We start from the raw sequence: 26,300 nt of genomic DNA on the forward strand, positions 1-26,300 counted from the left end.
CACAGCAGCTTTGCTTATCTTGGCCAACAATGTAAATAACCCAACAGTCCCTTAAGAGGTAAATGGATAAAGCTGAGATATAGCCATACAATGGGACGTAATGGGACATAAACTGAACACAGCAGAACACAATGGAACACAACTCAACAAAAAAAAGTAACTATTGAGACTAGCAACAAAATAAATCAATGAATTCCCAAATAATTATACTGATGGAAAGAACGTAGGTGATAAAGAGTACACACACACACTGTATGATTCCACTCATACAAAGTTTTAGAAAATCCAAACTAATCTCTAGCTGCAGGGAGCAGATGCCTGCAGATGAGGAGGAGCAGGAGGGAGTGTCTGCTGGGGGATATGAGGACACCATGGAGTGAAAAATAAATTCAGTATCTTGATTGTGGTAATGGTATGGGTACACATACGTCAAAACTTAATCAAATTGTACACTTCAGTTTGCTGCATATTACTTACTATAGCTCCATAAAGCTGTTTTTAAAAATCTACATTTTAAGGGCATCTGGGTGGCCCAGTCGGGTAAGTGTCCAACTCTCAATTTCATCTCAGGTCGTGATCTCAGGGTCATGAGATGAAGCCCTACATGGGACCCTGCCTCAAGCCTGGCATCAGGTTCTGTGCTCAATGGGGAGTCTGCTTGAGATTCTCTCTCCCCCCACCCCACCCCTCCCCACCTTGCACACTCTCTAAAATAATAAAAATATTTTAAAATTTTAAAATAAATAAAAATAAATCTTAACACCCCAAAATTACATGTATCACTATATTCCCAGAAAGACACAGATATGCTATGTAATAGCTATGAGATTTTAACATAAAACTCTGTTGTACAAAATCTCTAAGGAACAGTACTCTCACGTTTACACCACTACCACATAGGAGCTAATTAGTTCTTCTCAGACTGAGTTACGGAGAATGTGTTTTCTTTATGAGAAAACATCCCCAGCCCCTACCCACCCAGGCCCCTCCCTGTTCAGTCTCTCATTCAGAAACTTTCATCTCCCCTAATCCTGTTTTTCTACATTATTTCAAGAGAATTTCAACAGTGAAACCAAAATAGGGGTTTCTCAGTTTCAGAAACTCAAGAAAGGTTATGACTCTGGCTATGACACACAGGCAGGTGTTGTTAGCACCCACCTGAGCTGACTTGCTGCAGATGACGCCATGAATCTCCAAGTAGCTGAAGGTTAACTCGAGCTGCAATTGAAATAGAGATCTGTAATGAATGAGAGTTGTAAAACCTATAATTCAAGGTAAAAATGCTACAACTAGAAAGAATCTGAGAGCAGAACAAGATACTAGGCATCTTCGGAAGTCAGGCTGGTTTAACATCTCCGTTTGTGCATTAAGATATGACCTAGATTTATCATCTTTCAGAAAAAAGTATTCTTTGTTTTACTAAAGGGTTGAAAGGAAGCTACAAGTCTGACTTTTTACATTTTATCCAGGGACAAACTCAACGGAAAGCTCTTGTATGTCTGCTCTAGTATTTATTCATTGAATGTATAAAGTGAGCCATTTAAATATACTTTTTTCTCCTATTTCAAAATTTTGCTTCAGAATGTCCCATCAAGATAAAGACAACGATGGTTTTGCCTTCTTTCTAAACCCTTTACCTCTTTGTGTTATACTCTGGCTACTTATGGAAGTCATCATTCCTTCTTTTTCCATCATAAAAATGCATATTTTGAATGGATTTCAAAAAATATAATATGTAGGAATTTTAAAACTGTAGTTAAATGCAACACAGTTAAGTAAAAATCTTACCTGTGTGTGCAGATAAATGGTTTACTTCCTTCCTATTTTAATCATAAACGATCCTTTCTCTCTTCTCTGGTAATCAGCAGTTTTTTTTCTTCAAAATATCTCCAGTCCCACACTTTTCCTATTTTTCCTGGACAATAGCCACTAATCTTTCCCCCAGTTTTGTGGTCTTTCATCTGACTACAGCGACCAATCACAGAGCACCAAAAGAGGGGACTGAGTTAATCAGTTTATTTGACCCCTTCCTTCATCCTCAGACTAGAAAAGTGAAGGAAAAGCATCCAACCGGAAGCAAACTCAGAGACCCTTAGTTTTGGCTCCTGGGTGCTATGCTTGTAACCCTATACATTTGGTAAGATGAACCGCTGAACAGAGAACCCCTGAATCTCCAGTTAAATATCTTGATGTATAGTGCTGAGGACCGGAGGTAGAAAAGCTATTCATTCTTCACTTAGTCAACCTACAGACATGTATGGAAGGATTGTAACTCGTGCAGGATGGTAACTGGAGAGACTGACACATCTCATCCTCCAAGAGTCAAACGCGGCACTGGAGGCACATTTTAAACATCCTATTCAAGGAGAAGTCTTCTTACCTATCATTATTATCAATATTGTTGCTTATCTGGGTTTTGAAAAGTCATCTCAAGCAGGGAATTATTTTCTACAAGGTATACATATCTGCCTTCAGTCAGTTTAAATTAAAACCCAGAAGCATTGTTTCACTTGCTAGCTTTTGATATAGTGACCAAGTTTCTTTTTTCAGTAAAGCCCACTGGCCGGCTCTGCAATGGCATTTCCTCTGGGGAATCATACCCAGAAATGTAGGGCACCCAATGACCAGTTCAAGTCTCTCTAAAATGGAGAGAGGGGGCGCCTGGGTGGCTCTGTCAGTTGAGGGCCCAAGTCTTGATTTTGGCTTGGGTCATGATCTCAGGGTTGCAGGATCGAGCCCTGCATTGGGCTCCATGCTCAGCAGGGAGGCTGATTGTGATTCCCTCCTTCCTCCTCACCCCCTCACTCTGCTCTCTCCCAAATAAATAAATCTTTTAAAATAATAATAAATAAAAATGAAGAATTTTAAGACACTTACAAAGGAATTTGAGGGCATCATTTGGCTGAATTATTATGCTCCCTCTCACCCTAGTCCTTAATAACTGTCTCATCCTTAACAAGACGGTAATTTTTTTCAAATAATTCACCTTTATCAATATTCAGTATTTCATAGACACTCTCTCCTTCTGCAGCCTATTTCACTGCTATGGGAAATACCTAATTAAATAAATTTACTATTGTAAGCATAACTGCTAGAATAGGTTTGGAAGCAAACCATGAAGCCTTGGTGGGCGTCTCATTCAACTGGTGGGAGCAGGTGTGAACAGGTACAGGCTCTCACAGTTCAGCAGCTATGAAATTGCAGCTGGCATCCGTAGGCCCCATCAGGGATGGCACGGACAGTCTTGATCAATTTAGGTTAGTTGGAGGTCAATTAAGATGCTTCTGCAGCACCTTGGGGCTGTCACTGGGAGAAGCAGTGTCAGGGAGCCAGGCAAACACGGAGTCGTTTAGCAGGGCTCTGAGGAAGAACTTCAAGTTTATCAAGCAAAGAAGGGGCAAAAAGGAAATCTAGGCAGAAGATTAAGAATTTGCAAAGCTACAGCGGCATCAAAAGAACCAGGAATGGGCAGAAGCTCGAAGTAGAGCCAGTAGGATGGGCAATCCGGAAGCAAGGACAAGCTGTGTCTGTGACTCGCTGTGCAAACCAGAGATATTAGTGGCTGGTTAGATATAAGGAAGGAATTAACCCAGACTATCAATAGCTCCCCACTGCTCTCCCACTCATCCCGCCTCTACGCACCCCCAGTGTGTCCCCCTCCCCCAGGCAATAAGCAAATGTACAGGTGACTGTGTGACCGTCCTGCAGGAATGTCTTCCCCCCCGAGGCACCCACCTTTCTGACCTGTTTCTCTCCCCCACAGCCTCTCCACACACCCCTGTTCCCCAAAGTATGGTGCTCTTTCATACCACTAAACTTTGACCAGCAGAAGACCCTCTCATCTGGTTGATGTGGAGCGATCCTTCAACCCAGCTCTGCAGGTCCACCTCTGATCTGATAATTACCCATTCCCACTTCCAAAGGAGAGCTGGGGCCTTCTGGGGTGACAGCAAAGTTCTATTTCCTCATCTGGGTGTGACTGTGGAGATTGTTCTGTGGTTCATCATGGAGATATACATTTCTATTTTGTACATGTGACTGCATATATGATAATTTAACAGGAAGACAAAAGATGTTTAATCAACCCCCAAAGAAAAGAGAAGAAATCTATGCCATAATCAGTACCTATTATACAGTAATGTTCTGAATATAATTATATCCCCAGAAAATTAATGTCACTGACATAGGTTTTGCCTCTCAGCCAAGGTGTACCGTAGCACATGAAAATCAGCCTTGGCTAAGGGGGAGACCTGAACACAGATCACTTTGGAAGAAAAACTGCTTTGCTCAATTTGTGATGCTGACAATATCAGAAATCAGAACCAATGCCCTGGCTACCCTAGCCAGGCCAACGTGGAGCACAATGTACATCACAGAACAAAGCCAGACCTTCACTCAGGGCAGAGCAAGGGAGGGGGATATGGAAGCAGCCAGCAGAAGAGAGGCGGATGACTTCCCAGGAAGTAATACACCTTTCTGCGGCAAAACTTTTTTAATTAAGGTAAACATGTTACTCAGGGGCCTTCTACTCAATAGGCTACTTGACTATTTCTCAAGCTCATAAAATTTCCTTCTGCAATTAATTTTTCACCATGGGATAATGGTTCATTCACTTCCTTATAGCCTTCAGGTGTCTTAATATATGGGTAACAGCCCAATACCATTCACATAACAACTGATTTCATTTATAACAAAGTAGAAATGGAGAAACTGGGGACACCTGAGTGGCTCAGTGGTTGAGCATCTGCCTTCGGCTCAGAATATGATCCCAGGGTCCTGGGATCGAGCTCCACATTCCTGCAGGGAGCCCGCTTCTCCCTCTGTCTGTGTGCCTGCCTCTCTCTGTGTGTCTCTCATGAATAAATAAAATCAAGGAAGGGGTATCCCTGGGTGGCTCAGCAGTTTAGCACCTGCCTTCAGCCCAGGGCGTGATCCTGGGTTCCTGGGATCAAGTCCCACATCAAGCTCCCTGCATGGAGCCCACTTCTCCCTCTGCCTGTGTGTCTGCCTCTCTCTGTGTGTCTCTCATGAATAAATAAAATCAAGGAAGGGGTATCCCTGGGTGGCTCAGCAGCTTAGCACCTGCCTTCAGCCCAGGGCGTGATCCTGGGTTCCTGGGATCAAATCCCACATCAAGCTCCCTGCATGGAGCCTGCTTCTCCCTCTGCCTGTGTCTCTGCCTCTCTCTCTCTCTCTCTCATGAATAAATAAATAAAATCTTAAAAAAAAAAAATCAAGGAAGAGGGGGAGAGAGAGAGGGAGAGAGGGAGCTCGGGAGGGAAAGAGGGAGGGAGGGAGTGAGGGAGGGAAGAGGGAAGGAGGGTGACTAACTTTACATTTCCAAAAGAGGGCAGGGACCAGTGGTCATTCCTGGTGGAAACTTCCTAAAATTTAGCATTTGTATAATCAGAAAGAAAAAAGGCAGCAGCCCTGTCAGCCCTGGACTAGCAAACAGTGGATCGGTATCTTGGCAAAATTAAATAGCTCATTTAAAGAACAAAGTGGTGTCATGGTATTTTTCACAGGCAACGCCAGCGTACACACAGAGTGGCTGAGGTGCTCTGCTACCGGGAATGAACCCTTCAGAGTGATGAAGATTATTTCCCACATGTCAAAGCCTTAGAAAAATCTGCTGCTACTGGACCGAAAGAAGTAAGAGTTAGACCTGAGGAATGTGTAAACCATGCCCCAGGTGAGAGAGAGAAATGACTGGAATCACAAGCCTCAGGGATAAGAGCACAAAACACTTCACCCCTTCTTGTGGGATGCTTTTACACAAGAAGAGGAGAAAGGACAGAGTAAAAACTATTCATCATCACAATCCTGAGGGGCTTTCTGAGGAGAAGGAAGGAAAATACTGTGCACTAAGAGCACCCTGGAAACAGCCTAAATGGTGAAGTCTCCATCACTGAGGAGAGTGTGTGTGTGTTGCAGGAAATGAGCACTTACCTTGGTAGGGATCCGTGCTGTTACAAGGAAGGCTCGGCATGAAGTGAGCACCTGCAGGACAGAAAAGCAGCATCAGTACAAGTATCACCAGTACAAGTACAGGACCAGTAGGCTTTGGTGTCACCTACAGGACTGTGTGACACTGAAGCATCAAGAGGCCATGGGGCTTGGTTCCTGGCATGAAAGAACAGTAAGTGACCTGGGACAGCTTGTCAGCCATAAGGAACTAGTTTAACTTAAGAGTCACTATATGAAGGTCCACGCTGAACAAATCACTTGTAAAATCTCAAGACAAAGGGCACCTGGGCAGCTCAATGGTTGAGCATCTGCCTTTGGCTCAGGTCATGTTCCCAGGGCCCTCCCTGCAGGGAGCTTGCTTCTCCCTCTGCCTTTGTCTCTGCCTCTCTCTGTGTGTCTCTCATGAATAAATAAATTACATGGTTTTTTTTTTAAATAAATAAATAATAAAAAGAAGATACTAAGGCACACAGAGAGGATGTAACTTGCCCAGGTGACCAGCAAGCAGGTGGCAGACCTGAGATTTGAACCTGGGGTGGTCTGGTCCAGGGACTGCTTCTTTTTTTTTTTATTTTATTTTTTTAATTTTTATTTACTTATGATAGTCACAGAGAGAGAGAGAGAGAGAGAGAGGCAGAGACACAGGCAGAGGGAGAAGCAGCTCCATGCACCGGGAGCCCGATGTGGGATTCGATCCCGGGTCTCCAGGATCGCGCCCTGGGCCAAAGGCAGGCGCCAAACCGCTGCGCCACCCAGGGATCCCCCAGGGACTGCTTCTAATGCCTTATACTGCCTCTCAAATCTCCTGAACTCACTTCCTTAATAGCCCACGCACACATATCACAGACGAGTCACAGGACTTAAAGCCAGAAAGAAATAAACAGGTATAAGTATCATCGACAGGATGAGGGATGTTTGAGGAACATAAGGAAAAGAACGAGTCCCTACTGGTTCTGTCTCTCTCTGTCTCTGTCTTCTATCTGCCTGCCTGATTCTATCTGTGAATCCCTCACTCTGTGTGTGTCTCTCCCCACCTGCTCCCCCTCTTCCACTCCTGCCCCGCTGGGGCTGCCAGTGCCCCGGCCATGCTCCCAACTTCCCACTCCCATCTGTCCTCTGACACACTCCCCGACATCCACTCTGCCCTCATTTCCCCGAGCTTGCCCTAGGCAAATCACTTGAGAGCCTGTATCGTATTTATGCCTATCACGAAGCAGTAGACACCAACCCCAGAGGAAATACTGAATTCTGGACGAATATTTCATCTGTAACACAGTCACAGAGAAACTTGAACAAAACACGAAATAAAAATGACAAGGCGCCTTTGACATGGTTAAACAATGAGCACATGGGTAATTAAGTGATTACAAGGTCCCCTGTGTGAATCTAATTAATAAGTCTTAGAAAAGAATCTCAAACAAGCACCCAAACAACTGACATGCAGCAGCAAGCACCAGTACAAGGCACAGGGTGGCCTTCTGGCCCTTTCTATGTGGTGTGCTCTGGGGAATTAAGTCTTCCACAGGCAGCCACAGCTTCAGATGACGGACCAGCCCTCTCCTGATCAGTCACCACATGGGGTGCCACTAATGGGGTATTAACTGGGTCAGTACATTTTTTAAAGGGGAGGATAAAAAGCCCAGAATGTTCATATGGATTCACCTTTTGAATAAAGAGTGATCTATCTCTTGACTCCATGTAGACATGTGGCTATTCTAAGGATCACTTCTGCTTTCACTCAGGCAACGACAAAGTTTGCAATCTGTGGTCCTGCGTGCCAACTCCCTTTCTTTAAAAATATTTTTTTAAGTACACAGTGTCCTCCAGAAGTTGTACAAAGCGTCCTTCTGGAATTTGGACAACGGCCAAAAGAATTTGTTTGAAAAGAGCCACATCCATGAGGGAGCCCAGGCTTTGGAGGGAGAAGCTTTGTGCAGGCTGGTGGTGCACATGTCTGGTGCTCATCTACTGTCCCCAGAGGCATGAGGACTGGTCTTAGATAGTTTGGGAGGAGATGGGGTGGAGTGGGTGAAATCTTCCAAAGCTGACCAGCCTTTTCCAAGATGATGCCCACTTGTGAGATCAACAGTGAAGGGATATTCTGAAGCAAGAGTGAAAAGTTATAGTTCCAAGAACTGTGCCTCTTGCTCCATTAATGCAAACTAGGCCAATAAATGGGGCTATGCTCATGCTGGTAATTCCAAAGCACTTAGTCTCCTAGCTTTCCTGTTCTGCTCCAAGACTGCCCTGGAATCTGTGATCTTGGGAGGTCTTAAAGTACATACATATGGCATCTAGCAGGTGAGTGGCAATGACACAGGAAAACTTCTGCGATATATCCTGCTAATAAGCGCCACTTTGACGCTGGGGGTAACAAGCATCTTGCTTGCAGGGTCACCAAATCCTCCCATTTGCCCAGGATATTTTTAGCCCTAGCACTGAGAATCCTGTGTGCCGGAAATCCAGGACTCTTGCTCAGCCTCCTTGCATGGGTTTTGTGGCAGATTGAAATTCTGGTTCTGCCACTCTCTTAGCTGTTTAATGCTGACAGAGTTAGTGAACTTCCCGATGCCTCAGTTTGCTCATCTATCTGTAAAACAAGAAGAATATTCTTCTGCAGGACTAATGCCGTTATAAGTAAGATACAAATGTAGATAAAGCCCTAGCCCAGCACACAGGAGGTCTTTGCCAAAAACCAGCTCTAGCATTATAACTGAGGTGGTAGCATCTTAAATTTAGATTCTCAAATTAAGATTAAGTAGCTATGCTTACTGGATTTTTAAATAATAGTTTGGGACAACAAAACAAAACAAAACAAGCAACAAAACCCACCAAGATTCTGGGACAATCTCTAGGCTGAAATTTTCTGTTCAATATATTTGCTTACAAAGTTAAAAAAAAAAAAAGTGGGGAGGGCGGAGGGCAACAGAAGAAATATCTGTGCTTAATCAAGCAAATTTAGTCACCCAGGGCAAGCTATAACTTCCCTCCCACCTCCTGGGGAGACCCATTCTTCCACAAAGGCGTTAGCATGCAAACCACATTTTCAACCCCTGTAATGAATTTCCTCTCCCTTTCATTGAAATTCAGGCAGCAGCCTTGCTCCCTCTGAGGCTTCTCTACTCAACTTTTTACTTCAAAATTTCACTTGGAAACATTTATTTTATTTAACAAATCCTCCCTACCGCTAAGACTCACAGCTTAGCAGAGAAGCCTAAATTTTCTTATGGAAATGATATATAATGAGGCTGGCTATGGAGTCCTCTCACTGCACACTTATTAAAAACTGAAATAAATACCTGTTTCACCCTCTTTAATAACTCCATTGCCTAAAGCCTATCATCGCAAAGGTAATCCATAAATTTATGCCACCTAAATCCACATTCTCTCATGCAGATTACCAAGTATGCCTTTCCTTTAAAATTGGGCTCTACAGATGGCAAACATTCAAAAAAGGGTTTTATACACCCAAAGTGCTCTCTAATTTGCAAGCAAACTCAATGATGCATGCCATTTAATGCATACCCTCTTCCAGACTCACAGATACAAGGAAATCATGGACAAGACCTCTTTAATCCAAGACACATGCTCCCAGGAGAAAGCAGGGCAGGTGGCGAAGGTCATTATCACTGCCATGGAGTTATGAGCGACAGATGCCCAGAGCCTTGTTGTGCAAGATCGCCCAGAAAGTTGAAAGAGAATCAATGTCTCCTGATCTTAAGCCTCCTAACATCCCACTGTACACAGCCATGATGACCATCACCATCTCTAACTAAAGCAGGAGGACACTTCACCCAAAAGGAATGCAAACAATACATCATTTTCATGCAATTTCTGGCCCCCAGTCCCTTATAAAACTGGATCACCATATCCCTGAGTATCTGTCTCCCTCTGTCATTAATAGATGTGCCCTCTGTTGGGGATTTACCCCAAAGATTCAGATGCAATGAAATGCCGGGACACCTGCACCCCGATGTTTCTAGCAGCAATGTCCACAATAGCCAAACTGTGGAAGGAGCCTCGGTGTCCATCGAAAGATGAATGGATAAAGAAGATGTGGTCTATGTATACAATGGAATATTACTCAGCCATTAGAAATGACAAATACCCACCATTTGCTTCAACGTGGATGGAACTAGAGGGTATTATGCTGAGTGAAGTAAGTCAATCGGAGAAGGACAGACAGTGTATGTTCTCATTCATTTGGGGAATGTAGATAGTAGTGAGGGGGAATGTAGGGGAGGGGAGGGGAGGGGAGAGGAGGTGTGTGGGAAGTGTCAGAAAGGGAGACAGAACGTGAAGACTCCTAACTCTGGGAAATGAAATGGGGGTGGTGGAGGGGGAGGGGGACGGGGGGTGGGGGTGAATGGGTGACGGGCACTGAGGGGGACACTTGACGGGATGAGCACTGGGTGTTATTCTGTATGTTGGTAAATTGAACACCAATAAAAAATTAATTTATTAAAAAAATAAAAATAAAAATAAAAACATCTATATGAAAAAAAAAAATAGATGTGCCCTAACAAGGCAGTCTGGTCTAGCACAGTATCTGAAAAATTACAGCCTATGGGCCAAATCCAGTGCCCCACCTGTTTTCATAAATAAAGTTTTACTGGGATATGGCCACATCATATATGTGACGTCTTGTCTTTGGCTGCTTCCACACTACAAAGGCAGAGTTGAAGCAACGGAAGTTTTTAGGGCATATGAAGCCTCTAATACTGACTATCTGGTCTCATAAAGAAAAAGTTGGCCAACTCCTAGTCTAGTGGTTTAGAAGGAAAAACTCTGGAGTCAGGTTGTCCACATGTCAATTCAATCTGCCACCTGTGTGACTTGGGAAGATAACTTAACCTTCTCTGTGAATTGAATTCTCTGTGGTCCAGTTTCTTCTGTAAAATGGGAACAATAATTGTACCTACGCCCATGGAGCTAGCAGGATTAAACAGTTCATTGTACATTGTACATGTACATGTAGAAGAGTGCTGGCAGGTGAAAGAGCTACAAGGGTGTTATTATTTGTATATCTCAATATTATAATAAAACCATATATGCCCATAACAGCATTGAATTAAGAAGAGTGTTACCCAGATTTACCCTGGGGTTTGTCTCAACCTAGCTGAGTGACCTTATGGAACAAATCACCATCTTTGTGGACCTAAACGTACCTAAAACCAGAATAAGGGCATTGGAAGAGATCCATGTCACCTTCCTACACTGGGGGTCCACTGTGGGGTTCCCCACATTCTGGGATCCTGCTCCTCTTTGGTTTGTGTGGACAGCTGGGAATGAATGGCAAGTCCCCAGTAAATATCTGCTGAGAGGAATTAATTCCATCTTGGGGCCCTACTCCCTGGCATGACAGATGCTCCCTTGACAGGAGAGCAACAAAGCCAGGGGAGTTCTGTTTTCATTCTCTAACACCTGTGCAAATCCATTTCTTTTTTTCACCTGGTTATTTACGCCACTGTGCAGAAACGGAGTGTTTACACACACCTTGTCAGACACAATCACTTCGTTCCCTCTGCAGCCCCATTACTGCAAGTTGTAGGGCATTATCAAAGCGTGAAAAAAGACAAACATACTTAACGTTTCTCCACAGATGAACATGTAGCTACTTCAAAACAGCAAATCTCCTTAATCACTCCATATCAGATCTTCTCTTCAAAGCACCAGTTGACACAAAACTCTGGATCATGCCACATGGATTCTATTATAATGACACATTCTGCAAGGCAGAATGATTCCTGGAAAGAGGCCACCCCTAAGCTCCGAATAAGATGAGTCTGGTACCCAGCTCCAGCCCCTCAAGGTACAGGTGGGCTCCAGTCAGGCCATCAGGTGTGGACAATTTCTGTCCGGAGCTCTGAACCCTGGATGGGCTGTGAACTGGGACCCTCCAGGCCTGCCCACTTGGGATGGGTTTAGTCATCACTGTCCTGTTTATGTGCTAAATGAATTCACCAACAGGAGAGTCACAGACATGCAACGAGGACAAAAAACATACAACATGGAGGGAAGGGTCAGATTAACCCAATTAATTAACAAAACTTCTGCTTCCCCAACACAAGACAAGTCAGTCTCTTCTTGAATGGGAGAGTTACTAGAACCCAATTCTACCTAAAAATCACAGAGCTGGGATTCCCAGGTGGCTCAGCGGTTTAGTGCCTGCATTCAGCCCAGGGCATGATCCTGGAGACCCTGGATCAAGTCCCACATCAGGTTCCCTGCATGGGGCCTGCTTCTCCCTCTGCCGGTATCTCTGCCTCTCTCCCTCTCTCCCTCTCTCTCTCTCTGTGTGTATGTGTGTGTGTGTGTGTGTGTGTCTGTCATGAATAAATAAATAAAATCTTTAAAAAAAAATCACAGAGCTTAGGGGGAACCTGGGGAAAAGCATATCCAATTCATTTATTTTACAGATGAGGAAACAGACCAGGAAGGGTTGAATGATTGGTCAGCATCCATTAGATGCTTTGTTTCAAGCAAGAGAATTTTAAACACAATTTAAAGGGGGGCGGGGGGCTCGTTCTCATATTCCAAACAAAACAATACAAAACACACACACACACACACACACACACACACACACACACACCAAAAAAAACCCATCCTGAGCTCCAGAAGGGCAGAAACCCCATCTACTCTCCAGATTCGAGAAGCAAGAAGGAATAGAGAGGCCCATCGGGCTGCTCCTATCGGATGGATGGACTCCAGTCACTTTTCATCCATGCGTGACTCCTCTCAAGATTCAAACTTCAGCAGTGAGAACTGCCTGTCCCAGGCATGGCATCCAACACAGACCACAGAGAACCACTTGAAAGAAAAGACAAATGACCATTATGGCGTAGTGACAAAGAGCACTGGCTCCAGATGCAGAGAGCGGAGTGTGAACTCCACTAGACCACTTACTACCAGCTGTGCGACCTTGGGCAGGTTCCTTAGCCTCTCTGTGCCCTGGTCTCCTCATCTGTAAAAGCCTAGAAACAATATCACCTACCCAGACACTCTATGTGAGGTACTCAGAACAAGACGTGGCACAGAAAGGAGTCCAATAAAGAGGTGTCCTTGGACAAGTTTATCATAATAATGACAGATAACAACTGGCTATATGGCAGAGTTGGAACAAGAAGTTAGTTTCATTGTCTTTTACCAGAATCCTATGGTGTAGTCCCCTCCCAACCTGCACCATTTCACTTTATCAGCCCATGTTTCCCAGCCTTATGAACTAATCTTTCAAGCCAAGGAGACACAGAAGTCACTTCCTTCTTTTTCTTTTGTTATATTAGCACTGTCATCAAGTTTTAAAAGTATAATTTTCTTTCCTCCTCATGGAACAAATTTATGAAATATTTTTCCACTTTGCAAAAGTCTGGTGGCACAGGGTAGAGGGCACTGATTTGGATTTAATGCTGCTACATAAATAATCAGATACTCTTCATGAAATTCAGAGATACAAAATTAGGAGAGAAAGAAAAGAGGACTGGGAGTGATAGTGATACCATGAAATCCAGGTACGCACATAATTTTTATTTTTATTTTAGAGAGCACACACACAAGTGGAGGGATGGGGCAGAAGGAGAGGCAGAGAGAGGCTCTTAAGCAGGCTTCACACCCAGCACAGAGCCCATCGCAGGGCCCGATCTCATGACCCAGAGATCATGACCTGAGCTGAAATCAAGAGTCCAGTGCTTAACTGGACTGAATTCCCCGGGCACCCCTGCAGAGAATTCTCAAATTGAGGACTGCAGCCCATTGGCGAGTGGTTCAATCATCAGTAGAGTTGAACAAGTATCTTAATAAAATGGACTAAACTGAACTGGAAGAGAAAAGAAAATCAGGTGCCTTGCAAGTAGATGCCACACACACTGTTTCATGAAACGTTTGTTCTAGAGGTATCAGCGTGCACATGGTGTGTGTGTGTGTGTGTGTGTGTGTGTGTGTGTGTGTAGCATGCATAGGAGAGGTCCCCCTCAAACCAATATATAAATACAGGGCTCTCCTCAGAGTCGAGGTTTTGAGAGCGTGATCACACTGGCTTACAACACCTATAAACATGATCCACCACAAGGCTACAGAAGAGGTTGAGCAGAGCAGTAGGGAGGCAAGAACATGGGCTTGGCAGTCAGACCAACCCCAGAAGAAACCCCAGCTTTGCCACCTCATGAGCTGAGAGGCAGCAGGCAGGTGACCTGAAGTCTCCAGGCTGCAGCACCCTCACCCCTCAATTAGAAACCACACTAATCCTTGTGTAAAAATTAAGAATAACCTATGAAAATGCTAAACCTGTAATAGAGACATTACTGTAAAAGAAGCCATTATAAATGTCCTAAAACTTACAGAGTATAGCTCTGGAAGTGATCCATAAGGATAAAAAATTGAGACCTAAGAGATGTGTGCACACTTGCTAGTTAGAGATGGAGCCCAACTCAGAAGCTCCATCCCCTGGGCTCAGCTTTGACAGTACCTCCAACTCCAGGATGTAGCCTGAGTCAGGGCAGGGGAGATTATTTCCATGGTAACTGTAGCCTCCGCCCAAAGACTAAGAAGACAATTAGCATTTCTGTGCAGTGATGTAGTGAAACCTGATATAGAGGAGGAACAGACTTTGGACTCAAACCAAAGCCAATTCACTTGAAAACTCCCCCACTTATCAATGACATAATCCCTCTGAGTCTTACTTTTCTTACCTGTAAAATGGGTAGAGCATAGCCCCAGCAGGGCAGTTGTGAGGATTACATGGAATAACTTGTGAAACGCTAGCTTTCTCTTAAACCCTCTTAACTGCATTCACAGATGATGCTAACACCTGGCTCAAAAATCTGTGTGCCTACCTCCCCCATTAGCATCACCAGGGGTCAGTCACGCATCCATTCTCAGAGAGGCCCTGGGCTCTGGAGTCCTACCTCCACTGCTCCCGTGGGTGACTGGGGGAAGGACTCTCTGTGTCCCACCTCTCACCTGTAAGATGAGGGACTGTAACTCGGTACCTCATCGCAATTTTGGGGGAGGGTTAAGCAACAGGAACTGGGAGCAGTGTTGCAGATGATGCACCAGCATCATCATCCGGCATCCTGAGTGCCTCAGGTGGCCGCTCCGTCATTCCCAGGCCTCATTCTCAGGCCGTATTACCTATTGCTTAAAAACTGCACCACCTCTAGAATTTCTAATTCAGGCATCTCACTCGAATGATTACCTTCTAATTTCTCCCCAAAGTACAATCAGGGGCCAAAAGGGCTGTTAAAATGCAGAATCTGAGGCCCCATCCCAGACCGGGCTGCATTTGATTCTGCATTTTAGTAAGATTCCCAGGTGATTTCCATGCACATGACAGCCAACCCCAGGTATCTTGTCCCCTAACTCGGCTAGTCCACCACCTTCTTCCTAACCCGTGCACGGCCAGGCCACCGACCATCCTCCATCCTGCCTCCCCCGCACCCCCTCATCCCACTGAGACCTCGCTGAAACCATTCCTCTACTGTTAATACTTTCCTTGTCCTCTCATTACGCCCACAGAGGAAAACCTCAACTCTGGATGACCACCCCCCTGCCGGCTGCCTATTCCATGCCCGCTGAGGTGGCTGCCAAGCACAGCTGGAGAACTGATCTAACCCTGCAAGCCAACTCCACTTCCTTCAACTGGGAAGGCAGCTTTGCCTCCTATTTCATGGAGAAAACAGACGGAATCGGAAGGGAATTACTGACTATCCCACCCCAGACCTTTGGGCCTGCCTGCACCTGCTGCTGCCTCCACCCTCCCTCCTCCTCTCCCCCAGACATGCCAAAGGTAAATAAATGCCCATCCCTTTACCTGGGCTCTGGATTACATTCCGCCCACATGCCCTGGAACCTTAAGCAACTGAGGAAACTGCCCTTCCCACGGGCACAAGGTCTAGAGGAGACGCTGGATCGTACACACCTCTTCTGGCGCAGTGAACTCCCCCCCTTCCTCTGAGCCCAGCTTCTCAAAAAAGGGTATTTTGTTTTTATCTTCCCACCCCAGCTTTTCTCCCCTACTGTTCAAAATGGGCTTCAGCCCCGCTGGTCCTGCCGAGGTCCTGATCCCATATGCCTGACTAAACCCAGGGTGCACGTTTCAGCATTTCCTCACCAGATCGCTCCTCAGCCTAGCGCTGAGCTGCACGAGTGCAGGTGCAGCCCTGGTGCCTGTGGTTCTCTCTTCCACAGGCTTTCCACTCACCTCTCTGGTTGCTCCTATTCCGTGTCCCTTCCCCACTCCCTGCTAGTCCATTCCAACCTCTCCCACGACCCCACTCCACCCCAGATCCAGCCCAGTGCAGACCTCTCCTCGCTGGGACCATCAAATCCCACTAGGATGCTGGGATATCTCTCCAAGCCTAAAGCCCAGCATATCCCTGACTCAACTTGTGGTCTTTCTCCCAGAATCCGCTCTTCCTCCAATGGTCTGAGGTCAGGGATGCCCATGGGCAGCCACGCAGTTTCTCAAGGCAGAAATCCAGGCATCATCACCTTCACTCCCTACCTCATCCTTCACCCAGCTCAATACCATCCAAACATCCCTTAAATCCACTCACTCACCTCCATCTCCACTGTGACAACTCTGTCAGGCCACCTCATCTGGTTCCTATGCTATGCTCATCTGGTTCCTATGCTACCTCAGCAACTACTTAGGTGGGTCCTGCAGGGTCTGGAACCCACATGTCACCATATCCCTTCTCAGCCACACACTTCAGTGGCTCTGAGTGTCACTTCATCCCTCTCCTCCTCATCTAGCCACACTGGCCTCCAGTTGGTGCTCCAAAGGGGAGGGTCCTGCCCCCCACCTGCTCCAAATGCTCCCCCCACTGCCCCTCCTTTCTTTACCTTCGCCTTGTTCACACCTACTCATCCTTTGGATCCCAACCCAAGACAGTTCAGACTATAGCAGATCTCTCCATCACACACTCTCACAGCATTTGCACACTTCCTTAGTGACACTCATTACAATTTTAATTATCAATGGAATCATACATTTCACATCTGCCAGCCCCACCAGACTATAGGGTGCCTGCAAGCAGGGTCATATCTATCCTATTCAAAGCTACATTTCCCCATGTGGGGCACAAAGCAGGGGCTCAAGTGACTGTTGAAGAAGTGAAGGCAACAAGGAAAGCTCTTCCCCACCTTCCTTTCCAGATATGAAAATTCAGGGTTTTAGGAGGTAAAAGGCTGCTACAGTCTGTGAAAAGGATTAGAAAAAATTCAGGTCTGCCCATGTATTCCTGCTTCCTATCACATAAGTGACACATCCTTCCTATTTAACAGGCATATCCTAGAAGGAAAGTACCTGAGAATCTGTTGTCTGCAGCTCCCCTCCACCCACTTCAAACACATCTACTAGCTAATTCCCAACTTACCTGTCAAAATGAAGAGAAACAGAACAAGAAAAGATTACCTAGCAGAGGAAAGGGTTAGAAGTGCCAAGTGCTGACATCCCTACCTTTTGCCTACTGTGTTCAAAGAACTTCTTCACTCATTAATTCACTACAGAAAGGCAGGTTCCAGCTCCAGCATTCAGTAGCTCCCATAAGCTGGGAATGTCACCTCTACCAATGGGTACAGGATAAGCAAAATCTGCTTTAATAAATAATTTAAGATACCCTTTGGCTTTCTATATCTTGATTTTGCCCTTGATTGTGCCAACGGGGCAACAGAGTTAAATCCACAAAACTGAACAACTTAGGAAGGGTGGGTCAGGGTCCTGATGAGACAGATTTTGGACAAAATACAGAAAAAAACATATGTTATTTTAGTGACGATTAACAGAAAATTTAAACAGAAGCTAACCTATCCTTTAAAACCAGGGCATAATCAGAGGATGTGCCAAAGAGAGGAAACCACTTAGAAAAAAAAAAAAAAGAGCTTGTTTTTCTTTCTTGAAATTTCAGATAAAATGAGATTTGCTACAGGGAGAAGTGTTTTGCTTAGGAAACAGAGAAACATCATTCATCTAACTAAAGAACTCCACCAGAGCATTTTGCCAAATGGCTGGAAGTTTCAAGGTAAAGTGAAACCTTGGGGCCGAGGTTTTTTCAGCCAAAATCAGCTTTGGTACAATGGCAGGAAGCAAGAAGCAAATATCCTCAGACACAAACACCTGCTGCTGCATCACTACTCGCTTCCACAAGCACCTAAAGGGCCCCTGCTTGGGGTGGGGGGTAGCAGCAAACTGTCAATGCCCCCAACCTGGATGGCTCCCAGCCACTCCCATGTTCTCCCCTATCCCCGCTATGCCAGAAACAGGCAGGGTACCCAGTCTGGCATCAACCACTTCCCAGTGTCACTCCCTCCCAACCCTCCCCTCTAAAAGCAGCACACTATGGTTGGATCCTCACCCATGGCCCTGCTACCTTAGAATAAACACAAGTCTGTGTCAGCTCGGCTCCCAGACCCACAAGGTCCTCCTTCTGCCTTCTTTGTGTATGTGTAGCATTTAGCATACTTTAAATATCTGAGTAATTCTTTTTTCATTCATTCATTAAATAATTATTGAGTGCCTACCTTGTGCTAGACACTCAGATGAAAAAGACATAAAGCTCTGCCTTCAAGCAGGTTATACTCCACTGAGAGGAGACAGATCATAAACGATAAATAAGTAAAACACATGGATGGTATGCCAGATGATGAGAAGTACTGTGGAAAAAGTTGTATTTAGGAAAGTGAACATGGACAGCTGCATGGGCACTGGGGGGAGGCAGGAGTGGGAAGTGGCATTTTTAAATGGTTTGGTGAGACCTCGTTATGAAAGGAAGGAATGAGCCCTACAGCTATCTCTGGGCAAGCAAGCATGGTCCAGGCAGAGGGCAGAGCAAATGCAAAAGACCCTGAGGCAAGAATATGCCTGTGGTAACAGAAGGATAAAGAGCCCACTTGGCTCAGAGAGAGCATGCATGGGTGAGGCCAGAGGGTAGCAAGTGATGGGGAGTGGGCTGTGAGACCTGAGAGGCCTTACAAGCCATCACCCACACATTCACTCTTACTCCAAATAAAAGGGTAAACTACCAGAGGACTGTGAGCACAAGACTGACATGACCTGATTTTTTTTTTTTTTTTAAGGTTTTATTTATTTATTCATGAGAGACACAGAGAGAGGCAGAGACACAGGCAGAGGGAGAAGCAGGCTCCATGCAGAGAGCTGTGGGACTCCATCCCGGGTCTCCAGGATCACACCCCGGCCTGAAGGCGGTGCTAAACCGCTGGGCCACGGGGCTGCCTGTGACCTGATATTTAAAGCAAACCCCCTGATCGCCATGTTGAGAAGAGAATGGGAAGTAGGTAAGAGTGAAGCAGGAAACCCAATCAGGAGGTGACTGCAATGACTGGTGAAAGATGATCGTGGTTGGAACCACAATGGTCAGTCAGAATGGTGAGAAGTGGCCAGATTCTGGAGAGCCTTTGACAGTACAGCCCAATTAGATCTGTGGAGAGAGTGCATTTGGAATAAAAGAGACTGTTTTGCTAAAGGTAAGAATTTGATTTATACCCATAATTACATAACAATTCAAGGTGGAAGATGATTAAGTGACTGGATTGGCCTAGGTAATGCACTATCTGGTGCAGCAAGAAAAAAAATTTTATGGAAAGAACTAGTTTCAGGAGTTTCCAAGTGTTATTCTGAAGGGCACGTTTGTTCTCAGTAGAGAAACAAACGATATTTTGGAGTGAGCTGTGCTTTCTTGCCCAACTACCTTATGCTCTCTTTAATAATTTCAAATGTACAGTTAAGATGGAATAACATAAAGCCAGAGATTCTATCTGAATTCTAAAAAGGAACTTTGGGAAGAAGGAGGATGGTGTTATTCTTCTGCCTTTCCTCACAGCATCTCTACAGCAGCACGATCTCATAGAACCTCCTAGGACTGTTCTTCATCTGTTCTCTTCAACACAGCATCCACTAAGCACTTAAAATGTGACTAATGTGGCTGAGTTGCTGAAATTTTATTGAATTCTACTTAATTTTAAACAAAATAGCTACATGTGGCTAGTGGCTACCATATTGAATTCTACAGCTCTAAAGGAAAAAAAATCACTTCACATTCATAAACTATACGTTACACTTTTTCTTTCGTAACTAAAAGGATACACAACATAGATTTGTAAGATCTTATGTTTTATTATGCTCAAAGTTACCATCTGCTTCTCTTCATTCTGCACACATTCTTTGAAAACAAACAGTGGATGGCTTGGTCTTAACAGTTTTCAAACACATTTTCTTAGTTTTTGTTTGCAATTCTAATATCTTTTAGGCCATCACTCTATCAATGACATCCAAAACAAGATCTCCCTCCCTGAAACATAATCAATGCTAACATTTTAAATGTCACCGAGAAAGAAAGAAAGAAAGCTAGGACATTTTTTATTATAACTGAACTACACTCCTGCTCTGAGTTCAAAGCACTTTACAGTATTGGTTCTCTCATTTTTCTTCCCAAAATCACAGCGAGTGAAAGGGCTGGTGTCAGTACCCCATCTTTCAGCTAAGGAAACCACAGCAGAGACAGATTAATGGTGGTCCTAAATTTTATAGTGTAAATCTTTAGGTTGGTCAAGAAAGAGCAACAGGAATGAGGAAAACATAGAGAAATCTGTTGGAAGTTTAAAAAAAAAAAAAAACCACCATTATGTGAATATCTTTAGTTCCCAAATTCTAGTGAGCTGGCAGGGCTGGGTCTGGAATATGCTGTCTGGATGAACAGAGTTGGTGGCAATACCTGTCCTTGTGGTCTCGTGTCTCAGACCTTCTACGCACCCCAACAACGCCCCTAAGGATGGCCAAGAGGCTGGCCCCACAACCAGCAGGTGCAGAGCAGTTTGCCTGGGGCTGGATTTGGTGAGGCAGCCTCAGCATGATGGGGTTCCCTTACATGCCAGCAAAGCAGACTCAAACAACAGGGCAACATTCTTGACTAATCTCCGCACCCAACAGCTAGAGAATGAGCTTTCATTAATCTTGCTTTTGAATCACTCAGGCTAACCTTAGTTATATCACTAAATTGCATGGCTTGAGAGATTAATAGGGCAATTCAATCAGTGTAGAGCTGACCTTTTACTGAAGTTGTCAGTTAAATTCCTTCATTTTTAGGATAAGGAAACTAAGGCCCAGGAACACTCTGATAACTTGCAAGAAAACACAACTGTATTCATTTTTCAAACCAGCAAGCCTGAGTTCCTACTACCTACCACTGACATATAGTATCATGTCTCCTAACCTTTTTTTTTTTCTTAAGATTTTATTTATCCACTCATGAGAGACATACAGAGGGGCAGAGACATAGGCAGAGGGAGAAGCGGGCTCCCAGCAGGAAGCCCAATGTGGAAATCGGATCCCGGGACTCGGATCCCGGGACTCGGGGATCACGCCCTGAGCCAAACCAGACGCTCAACTGCTGAGCCACCCAGGCATCCCTCTCTTGACCTTTTAACTACAGTGTGTTTCTAGGAAATTCTAGGATTAGAGGATCATCAATTTTATATATGTGTGTATGTGTGTATATGTATATATATGGAATATTCTATAACATATCATGACATATTACATAACATATAACACAATTATACATATAAGCTGTATGTGTATAATTTAATATAATGTAATTTCCCCCCCAGGAAGGATATTAAAATTGGTGATGGTGTCCCTGAACATTACTAAATTAGAGCTGAGACATAACATAAAAGCAAGATAAAACTAATTTAAACCATTAAAATAATTTAAAATCGTTTTGAATATGGGTTAGTTAGTTCCTGTGAAATAAGTATAAATATACCAAATATATTATGTTTGGGGCCAAAAGTACTATTCAATATTTGGGGAATCTATAAAATTAGAGCTGTAACATAAATCTTGCTTCTTGAGATTTTAGAAGGGTCTCTTAAGGATGGCTCAGTTAGCCTGGTATTTTAAAATGCAGTCTGAGCAAGTCTGAACTGAGGTTCCCTCTTAGTGAGCAGAGACATTCAAACATTCCCCGCCCTGAGCAATAACTCAGTGTGCTATACTCAGGCAGGGCCTTTTACCACACTGTCTGATGAAGGTGCAGAGCAAAGCCATTCTGTTCTGCTACAGGTCACCTGCCCGAAGAAAGCTGCTGGCTGCATTGTATCACTTGGCTTGTCCTTATGATAGCCGCTGTTAGAGAAAACCACATTTCCTTCATAAGTGATGTTTTTAAAAATCTCCTAATTGTAAGTTTTAGAAGGACTTTCAAGATATAAGTGCAAAAACTCCTAGTTTTAATCATGAAAAAACTTGTAGCCAATATCATTAAGCACAGCCAGGGGCAGGGCCATAACTGGTGCATTTTAGAATAAAGGGACATGAGTCAAAACTCCATCATTACACTCAAAATGTCTTTTTGATTTCCTGTGAAACCTTCCCAGCAGCAAAACGGATTCTAATTCTACAGACAGGCAGAAAGAGAAAGCCTCCCGGAAGCTGCGTCTTGGTCTAGCACCAAGAACATGCACAGGGACTAGGGTGGACTTCACCTTTGCGGCCTTTGTTTCTTTTCCCTGAAAATGTTAGGGGAGTTCATCATCACAGATCCTACAAAATGTGCATGATTTGCATGAAGATTTTAAGGTAAAGACAGAGAGGAAGAGAGCATAAGATTGGAAATGGAGGGCATCCCGGTTGGCTCAGCAGTTTAGCACTGCTTTCAGCCCAGGGTGTGATCCTGCAGACCCCGATCAAGTCCTGTGTCGGGCTCCCTGCATGGAGCCTGCTTCTCCCTCAGCCTGTGTCTCTGCCTTTCTCTTTCTGTGTGTCTCTCATGAATGAATAAATAAAATCTTAAAAAAAAAAAACGGAAATGGAAGCTGCAGGGATAGACCACATGAATACTGCCAGCCCGATGATTCTTGCAGACATAATCGCAGGCCAGTGGTGCAGTGCTTCCCAAGACTGGCATGCCTGCGCCAGTTCTGCTGCATAGGACAAATTATCTGGTTCCCCACACCTCCCATCCTCGCTTGTGAACAGACACAGACACAGAGCAGTATCTGCTTCTCATGAACACTGAGATGAAGTGAGAGGATGTGTGTGAAAGCTTTTTGGCAGAGAGCCTAGCCAACAACAACAATTCAAAAAACATTAGCTGGCTGATGACTGTAACAATAACAGCCATAATTCAAACAGTTATAGTAGCTTTTGGACAGGCAGAACCAAATAAATTTCTAACGCCCTTACCTTGCCAATGAATCAACTGAAATCAGAAATACAATGTGCTCCGGACCTAATTTGGTTTTCGAGTTCTCTTACAATTATACCAAGGATCTATGCAGAACAGGTTCCATCCAAACCATCCCTTCACGAAGATTCATGACTGTTACTTTCAAATTTAGTAAGTTAACAGAATGTCCATTTTTCTATTCATTAGAAGCCAGTATGTTACAGTTCCTGAATGTTCAAGGGCCAGTTCGATATCTGGTTTCAGCAACTCTGACATGATCAGAAAACTTGCCAATTTACAATCATTTCCAGAAACCTGACTCACATCCAGTCAACACATATCCGTCACCCCAGAAGGCCTTTCAGGGCTCCTCCCAGCCTCCCTGGTCAGAAGGACCCTGGCTGTCGAGGGAGGGTCCTCCCTAGTGCAAGAGCTGGCTGACAGCCACTTTCCAGTAGAGCCAAGGCTAGAAAGTCAGAGCCCTTCATAAGCAGACGTGCTTAGAGCAAATGCTTAGCCAGGGGCCAGGGGCCTTTCTGTAGCCACATGGGCTGGCCTCACATTCTGGACTGGAGGTACTCCTTCCATCAACTGGAGGTACTCCTTCCATCAACTCTCCCATTCACACTGCTTCTCCTCTGATGAGCCACCTGTCGGGGGGGCAGGAGGGCAAGAGGGCACGGAGATATATTTTTGAAGCCTCCTATAAGCTAGGATTGGCAAGGCACTTCCCTTACCACACATAACCCAGTAAGGAAGGTACCAGAATCTTCAGGTTATAGATGAGGCAACCAAGACTCCGAGAGGTCTCAGTCCCCTTGCCCCAAAGACCCAGATGGAGCCAGGTTCTGGAGCCACCTCCATTATTGCTAAACCCATGTGCCCTGCAGTGAGCATCCAACAAGGTCTTGCAGCCAATGCTTCTCATCACTACCTCAAACCAAGTGGTGGGGCTCGCCCCATCCATCAACTTATTCACTCCTCAAAATCATCTCACATTGGGCAACGATTCATATTCACCTGCAAGGGCTTGTCCATGTCACACTTCACTTGGTGCGGTGTCCAGCAGAATGGAGGCCTAATGTAAATCTTCCCTCTCACCACCATACTACAGCAAACCTGTGTCCTCCACAGGGGATTATTCTGAACATCGGGGCTATTGTGAACATCAGGCTTTCAAAAACAAGCCTCTTGGGCAGCCTGGGTGGCTCAGCGGTTTAGCGCCGCCTTCAGCCCAGGGCGTGATCCTGGAGACCCCGGATCAAGTCCCACGTAGGGCTCCCTGCATGGGGCCTGCTTCTCCCTCTGCCTGTGTCTCGGCCTCTCTCTCTCTCTGTGTGTCTCTCATGAATAAATAAATAAAATCTTTAAAAAAAAAAAAAAACAAGCCTCTTTCCACTAAGTTAACAGGCTGATTGGTAATTAAAAGATGCACCAGTCTATCATCCTAAGCACGTCACAATAAGGAAAGGATTAACTCAAATTAAGGCCCCTATGGTGAGGAGATCTTTGGGGGAGGAGAGACAATACTTTAACCAACATGCCGATTTCACTATTGGTAGGTGAAGACGTCCGACGTCCTCCCCCCCCCCCCCCAGCACCCCCTCCCCCTCCCCGGCCACAGGTCCTCAGAGAAGCATCCATGGTGGCTGTGAATTTTGAGCACAAACCAATGAATTATCCCAACTGGAGAGAAATAGGTCCATATCACTGGGTCTCACCACTGAAGGCACACAAAGTCCTACTTATTTTAGAAAAATACCCTGGGGCATCTGGGTGGTTAGGCATTTGCCTTTGGCTCAAGTCATGATCTCAGGGTCCTGAGATCAAGTCCTGCATCAATCTTTAAAAAAATATATCATAACTGTTTCATTCATTAATTTGTAAATAATTCTTCCTCCAGTGATTCCGCTTTTGCAGTAATTCATTATGTGAAGACATGCCCTCTTCTCTGACTGCTTAAAAAATAAATTCTTTACCCTCGATATTCTTAAATCATCCATATTTTCACTAAATGACAGTAGCCACACACACAGCTATTTCGATTAAAGAAATAGCTTTTTTTTTTTTTTTTTTTTTTGAGATTGACAAATGCCTTTAAGTAAATAAAGCTCAAAGGGGGAGTTGTCACTGGTGGCATTGAGTCCTCCTTTCTTGCCCTGGCTCATCTCAGGCTGCCTCTCCAGTCACCTCCGCAGGGAGACCTGGGGCCTTTGGGCTGCTGCCCCTCAGTGGCGCTCCAGGGCCTTGGCGAGCAGGTGGTTGAGATGGCCCACCATGGGGCGGGGGTCGTCGACCAGCCCTGCTTTCGCGTAGATCTGATCAGCTGGTAGCTGGGCCAGTTCAGGCTCGCTGTCCCGCAGCTCACTGAGCTTCTTGATCAGTATGTGTCTGGGGTTGATCTCCAGCGTGGGCTGCAGGAGCTGGGCGCACTCCTCCTGCGTCTTGGCCAGCTGCTGCCTGCGCAGGAAGTGCCGCGCGGCCCCCATCTCCAGCACGGTGATCCTGAATTCATCTCAAATCGTGTATATGTTTAAAGCAAGAGCCTAGACTTACAATTTCAGGCTCCATGGGTCCTCCAGGGAAACCACAGCAGTGAGGTTAGACCTTTGGTGAAAAAGAGATAATGCCCAAGGAAGAAAAAAAGGGGAAAAAAAAAAGCAGACAAGGAGCCACCCCTCACTCAGACACGCAACACTTCTCTGAGCAGACAAGAGAATATCACCCCGCTGTTCTCTTAATGGAAAACCACAGCCCAACAAAAAAGGATGGCCACGGGGCACTGCGATGGCCAGTGCCTCTCTGACAATCAGTGGCAAAAGTGCACATGAAAACCACTCTTTGGCTGGCAGTGACAGCTGCAACTTTCATCACTTAGCCTCCGTGTCTTTAAACTCCCCATTTGTCCCAGCCCATGCTCAGAAAGTCCCCCTTCCTGTTGACCACCTATGTCCCAAGTTCTATCTGCTGACATGTGCCCAGACCATCCAGATTCCTCTTCTGACCACCCATATGCTGATGCCCTCTTAATAAGAGACTGGGGTGGTGACTGGCCACCTTCCTGCATTCCCCTTTTAGACACCACACACAACCTCACCTTTCATGATGGTTTAACCATGAGGCACTTGCTTTTCGGGAGATGTGAAA

The 26,300-nt window shown here is 45.1% G+C and overlaps 1 protein-coding gene across 19 annotated transcripts in view; it reads right to left on the bottom strand.

Moving 5' to 3' along the window:
* CARMIL1 (capping protein regulator and myosin 1 linker 1) overlaps window positions 1-26,300 on the bottom strand; it is a 314,309-nt gene that overhangs the window by 187,183 nt on the left and 100,826 nt on the right. For all 19 annotated transcript variants that reach the window (XR_011995658.1, XR_011995657.1, XR_011995656.1 and 16 more), the window contains 2 exons: window positions 5,950-6,000; window positions 1,159-1,218 (listed from right to left, as the gene is read on the bottom strand). Coding sequence is in view for 14 of the 19 variants with exons in the window: in XM_072728997.1 (XP_072585098.1) it covers window positions 1,159-1,218; window positions 5,950-6,000 (111 nt within the window). In the remaining 5 variants the exon portion in view is untranslated. The remainder of the gene's footprint in view (window positions 1-1,158; window positions 1,219-5,949; window positions 6,001-26,300) is intronic.

This window comes from Vulpes vulpes, chromosome 12 (assembly GCF_048418805.1).
Source record: "Vulpes vulpes isolate BD-2025 chromosome 12, VulVul3, whole genome shotgun sequence".
NCBI lineage: Eukaryota > Metazoa > Chordata > Mammalia > Carnivora > Canidae > Vulpes > Vulpes vulpes.